The sequence below is a fragment of the Eptesicus fuscus genome, chromosome 5, assembly GCF_027574615.1.
Source record: "Eptesicus fuscus isolate TK198812 chromosome 5, DD_ASM_mEF_20220401, whole genome shotgun sequence".
NCBI lineage: Eukaryota > Metazoa > Chordata > Mammalia > Chiroptera > Vespertilionidae > Eptesicus > Eptesicus fuscus.
The window spans coordinates 33,926,605-33,932,356 of record NC_072477.1 but is presented as its reverse complement, the minus strand read 5'-3'; the positions used below and the strand labels follow the sequence as shown (position 1 = coordinate 33,932,356).

At 47.9% G+C, this 5,752-nt stretch overlaps 1 protein-coding gene across 1 annotated transcript; it reads left to right on the top strand.

The window, feature by feature from the left end:
• Positions 1–4,918: 4,918 nt before the first annotated feature.
• LOC103283691 (prothymosin alpha-like) lies at positions 4,919–5,261 on the top strand. Its single transcript, XM_008138991.3, has one exon. It carries the CDS (start codon positions 4,947–4,949, stop codon positions 5,259–5,261), a length of 315 nt encoding a protein of 104 aa, XP_008137213.2. The 5' UTR covers positions 4,919–4,946.
• The last annotated feature ends 491 nt before the right edge of the window (positions 5,262–5,752 follow it).

Genomic DNA, 5,752 nt, shown 5'->3' with positions numbered 1-5,752 from the left:
TTTCTTTCTCAGTTGACTGTTTGGATTCCCCAGCACCTCCCTGGCCCGCTCCTTGGGCTGACAGCCCTTAAATACCGGTGGGCCTGGGTTCCTTTCAAAGCTCTCTTCTCCCACGCCGCTCTGTACTCCCCCTGGGTGCTGTACTCACCCTGCAACAGTCAGGGGCGGTCAGGAGACACAGCCACGCCAGTCGTTTTAAAAGGAAGAAATTCATGTAGAGAATTGTTAACTAGGCGGGAAGTTATTAGCTAGGTAACTGGACGGGTGAAAAAGGAACTCGAAGGTTTGGCGGAGGTGGCACCCACAGGAAGCAACACCACCTCCAGGGCTGAAGGGACAAAGGAAGAGGCTGGAGTTAGTGAGACTAGAACTTAGAGGAGCGTTGCCTTGCGTGGGGCCCAGACCTCGGGGAGGCGGGGTAACTGGGCACTGCAGGGTCTCTACGTGGGATAAGAGGAAGCTGGTTCTGCGAGTTTTAGGGAAATGCACACTGGAGCCCACAGCTGCTCCTGGAACCAACTGCAGCTGCTGGGTGAAGAAGCGAGGCTGGTGGGGACTCATGCCTTCTCTCCTCCAGCCCTGCAGCCTCCCTCTACTGCAGTGGTTCTCAACCTTCCTAATGCCGCGACCCTTTAATACAGTTCCTCATGTGGTGGTGACCCCCAGCCATAACATTATTTTCGTTGCTACTTCATGAGTAATTTTGCTGCTGTTAATGAATCGTAATGTAAATATCTGTGTTTTCCGATGGTCTTAGGCTCTACAGCAGCGGTTCTCAACCTGTGGGTTTGAAGTGAGTTTGGTGGGAATGCCATGAATGTGATGCCTCTTGTGTCGAGACCCTCAAGTTGAGAACCGCTTAGGGTCGCCTAAGACCATCGGAAAACACAGGTATTTACATTATGATTCATAACAGTAGCAAAATTACAGTTGTGAAGTAGCAATGGAAATAATTTTATGGCTGGGGGTCACCACAACATGAGGAACTGTATTAAAGGGTCGCGGCTTTAGGAAGGTTGAGAACCACTGCTCTACTGGCAGAGCCTGAGACGTGGTTTTCGGAGTCCCCGCTCCAGCATCTGAAAGTATTAGAGAGTGAATTTGGATCGAGAGATAAAAATTGGCCCAACCCCACAACCTACATCCCACCAGAGGATTGACAAGCCCATCTTCCCAGCTTAAGCCTCTCTCTTGACCCCCCGATTCATTTAGCCAATATTTACTTGGTTGCCCCATAGTTACATCAAATTCAGAATGTTTTAAATTGTTCTCATTAGCCTTAGCCAGCGTGGCTCAGTGGATAGAGTGTGGTCCTATAGACTGAAGAGTCCTGGTTTGATTCCAGTTAAGGACATGTGCCTCAGTTGCAGGCTGGATCCTGGGTGTGGTTTGGGCATGTGCAGGAGGCAACCAATCGATGTGTCTCTCTCACATCGGTGTTTCTGTCTGTCTCTTCCCCTCCCTTCCACTCTCCCTAAAATTAATGGAAAAATATCCTGGGGTGAGGATTAACAGAAATAAAAATAAATTGTTCTCATTATCCTTTTCTTTGTCCTTCCCAACCCTGTCCCCTTCATCGACCCTGCTTTCCCCAAATGAATGAATACCGTTATCGTGTATGAATGAAACGCATAAGTGTTATCTCATCATTGACACTCCCTGTTCCCTATTCTCATTCAACTGGTTCAGAGTCCTTTTACTTCAAGTCAATTCCCTCCTCTCCATCCCCACTGCCACTCTCTGAGGCTACATACACCCTTGTCATTTCTTACTGGATAAAGGCATTGTCTCCTCAACAGCCTCACTGTCTCACGTGTGACTACTGCCACACCTGGGCCCTGATTTCCTGCCAGGAATCCCTGTGTAAATAGTGATTTTTTTGAAATGCAAATCTTGCCACTCTGGTTTCTATACAGATCATGATCTTTCTGAAATGCAAATCTTGTCACCCTCATCTCTGCTCAAAATCCTTTAGTGACTTTCCTTAACCTTCAAAATTAAACTCTCTTTGGCCTGACTTAGCAAAAGCCTTAATTCTTTTTTTTTAAATATTTTTTATTGATTTCAGAGAGGAAGGGAAAGGGAGAACGAGATAGAAACATCAATGATGAGAGAGAATCATTGATTGGCTGCCTCCTGCACCCTCCATACTGGGGATCGAGCCCGAAACCTGGGCATGAGCCCTGACTGGGAATCGAACCGTGACTTCCAGGTTCATAAGACAACACTCAACCGCTGAGCCATGCCAGCCAGGCGAAATCCTTAATTCTTACGTCTGCTTCTGCTTGGAACCCCTTGCTCAGTTCAACCAAAATGCAATGATCTTAGCACAGGGCACCACTCAGCTTTCCTCACGCTTGCCCTGTTCCCCTTGCCTCTGCATATTTGTCCATCCCATATCCCTTTCTGAGCGAATCTTACCATTTCTCATTTCTGACCCTTCTTCTCCCTTCTAACTTCTTTCTCACCTTCAGGACTGAGCACAAGTTCTGACTGATTGGAGGATTCTGTCTGTCTCAGTCCCCTGTCTGTGAGTGTCTCTCCCCATCATCCTCAGTGGCGCGTCTTCTTGGTGGAACTGCTGAGAGGTTAGGCATGAGAGCTCTGGGGTCGTGTGCAAGCCCCAGGGCTTCACCTTGCTGTCTGTGTGACTTTGAGGAAGTTATTTCACCTTACAACCCCTCGGCTCCCACAGGGGGCTTACACTAGTATCTTCTAACAGGTGTGTGAAGATTAAATGAGAGATTTATAAAAGCCCAGCGCCAGTGTTTAATCATTCTTCTCGAAGGCTCTCACTTCTCTGGCTGTTGATATGCGTGTGATTCTGAGAGTATCCCACATTAGAAAACATTCTCCTGCTGAAACACAACCGCATTTATTCTGGAAGGGCCAGGACCAGGTGGATCCTATAATTGCCTTGATTCCATAATTATTTGGGGATGGGCTCAAGTCTCACATTTTCTTAGGCACGAGGGTCTTCTACTTCCTCGAGGAAAAGGAGTGAATGTTCCGCCAGCCCTGCACCCTATGGCCTGAGTTAAAGTGAGTTTGGTGGGAATGCCATTAACTTCTTATGGGAAAGATGAAGTTGGCCGGCACCCTGATTCTGCCTTCCGGTTTTGCTGGGGTCCTGACAGGGCCTGGGAAGAGGCACCCAATGAAGCACGAGCCGAGGTAGCACAGGCGCTTCCCCGGGGCCCAGCAAGCCAGCAGGCCTCTGTCCTACCTTGATGCCAACTCTCCCTCTAAACTTTTACTTGTGCTTTCGACCCGAGGTCCAATAGGATCGTAAAACATGTTATTCCGAAAAAGATTACCCCCTGCTAATTCACTCTGCCACACACGGAGAAGAAAGAAAAGCACTCACAGGCCAATAGCATGCAGCTTCTCTAGGGAGCCTTCTGACCACCATGTATGAAGCCCTCGCCTTCAGCCCCGGGGATCGCAGGGTTCCGGGAAGGTGCATGAGCAGAAGGAAGACACACAGATAGATTTTGTTTTTATTTTCTTCTTGCCAGACCTAGCCTTGACTCTTCACAGATTTCCCAGCGGAAGAATCAGAATGGATGATAACATGGGAGAAAAATGTCCCACTGTCCTTTGTGTTCTCGGGAGAGCCATTTGTGTGCATGTGGATGGGCAGCTGAGAGCCCCTGTTGGCTTGCGCAGTGGGTGGGGAGGTCACGCTGCTCCCTGGGAGCTGGGGTGCAGTGACCTCTGTCTTCTCGTCCTCTGGAGGATGCAGCTCATGTCCGGCCACAGGCTGTCACCTCAGACGGCCTCACTGAGGCCGACTGAGTTACTAGCACGTTAGCATCAGCTTGGCTGCGCGATGCCCTTCTGTGTCTCCCCTCCAGGAGTGCTGGCTCTGCCACTCCCACCACTGGGCTGTGGGAATTACTAGGACAAGTGCCGTAGGGATATCGTGTGTGTGTGTGTGTGTGTGTGTGTGTGTGTGTGTGTGTGTTTAAGTGACAAGTTTTTTAGCTTTGCTCAAAAAACCATCTCTCCTAATGAAAAAACAAGAGGGCCTGAGTATGGGAAGAAAGTTCTAAAATACTAATGTCTCTGGGGGTACCTTTCCCCCAAGGAATTTAAGATCACAGCATGATTGTGCTCCCTGGGAATGGTTTGTGTGTGTGTGTGTGTGTGTGTGTTTTTTTTTTTTTAAATATGTTTTTATTTATTTTAGAGAGTGGAAGAGACAGAGAGAGAGAGAGAGAGAGAGAGAGAGAACCATCAATGATGAGAACCACCGATCAGCTGCCTCCTGCACACCCTCTACTGGGGATCGAGCCTACAACTTGGGCATGTGTCCTGACCTGGAATTGAACCCTGACCTAATGGTTCACGGCTCGACGCTCAACCCCTGAGCCACACAGGCCAGGTGGGAATGGTTTATTTTCTAATGACTGAACTAGAGAATCACAGAACCAGACTGTATGCAAGCATCTTTGCATGGGTTCACCATCACTGTTAAATGTTACAAGTATATCATATTTGTATCTGAGGCACTACAACCAAATCATGAGCACCTTTACTTACTTTTTATTCTTCCATACTATTGCCCCTCCTGTCTGACCTGTCCAAGAGTGATTGGTGTGCTGGTCCCGCGTGAGAGGAAACTGCTGCAGACCATTGATGAGAGATGTTTTAGCCTTTTTAAAATTAGTGAGAGATACAATTTTCATTTTAAAAACTAGAGTTACCTTGTAGTTATTCTTTGTAAAGAAATAACAAAGTTAAAAAAGAGTACACACTGACTGGCTGCTCTGAAAAGCCATCTTTGCGTTGTTCCTGTGGCTCCCTCTCCGCTCGCGGCAACCACCTCCACAGCGCGCCTCCTCCACCGCCAGGACTCGGGCAGCTTCTTCACCCGAGTCCTCCAACTCTTGTGTTTAAAAAAAAAAAAAATCCGCTGCATAGGATCACCGGCGTGCCCCACCATGTCAGACACGGCCGTGGACACCAGCTCCGAGATCACCACCAAGGACTCCAAGGAGAAGAAGGAAGTTGTGGAGGAGGCAGAGAATGGAAGCGATGCACCTGCGGATGGGAACACTCATGAGGAAAATGGGGAGCAGGAGGCTGACAGTGAGGTAGATGAAGAAGAGGAAGAAGGAGGAGGAGAGGAGGAGGAGGAAGAGGAAGGCGATGGTGAGGAAGAGGATGGAGATGAAGATGAGGAGGCTGAGGCAGCTGAAGATGATGAGGATGACAGTGTTGACACCAAGAAGCAGAAGACCGATGAGGATGACTAGACAGCAAGAAAAGGAAAAGTTAAAGGCCTCCGTGACCTATTCACCCTCCACTTCCCGTCTCAGAATCTAAACGTGGTCACCTTCGAGTGGAGACTCCCGCCCGCCTGCCCACCCACCCACCTCGGGCAGCGCCACCCACACAACCAAATCCACAACGTGAATTTGCAACAGGGGAGGGAAAAAGAAGCAAAACTTCCAAGGCCCTGCTTTTTATCTTAAAAATACTTTAAAGAGGAAAATTTGTATTTTTTATTTTTATTTACATTTTATATTTTTGTACATATTGTTAGGGTCAGCCATTTTTAATGATCTTGGGATGACCACAAACCAGCCTTCGGAGCATTCTCTGTCCTACTTCTGACTTTACTTGTGGTGTGACCATGTTCATTATAATCTCAAAGGAGAAAAAAAAACTTGTAAAAAAAGCAAAACAACAACAACAAAAAATCTTATTCCGAGCATTCCAGTAACTTTTTGTGTACGTACTTAGC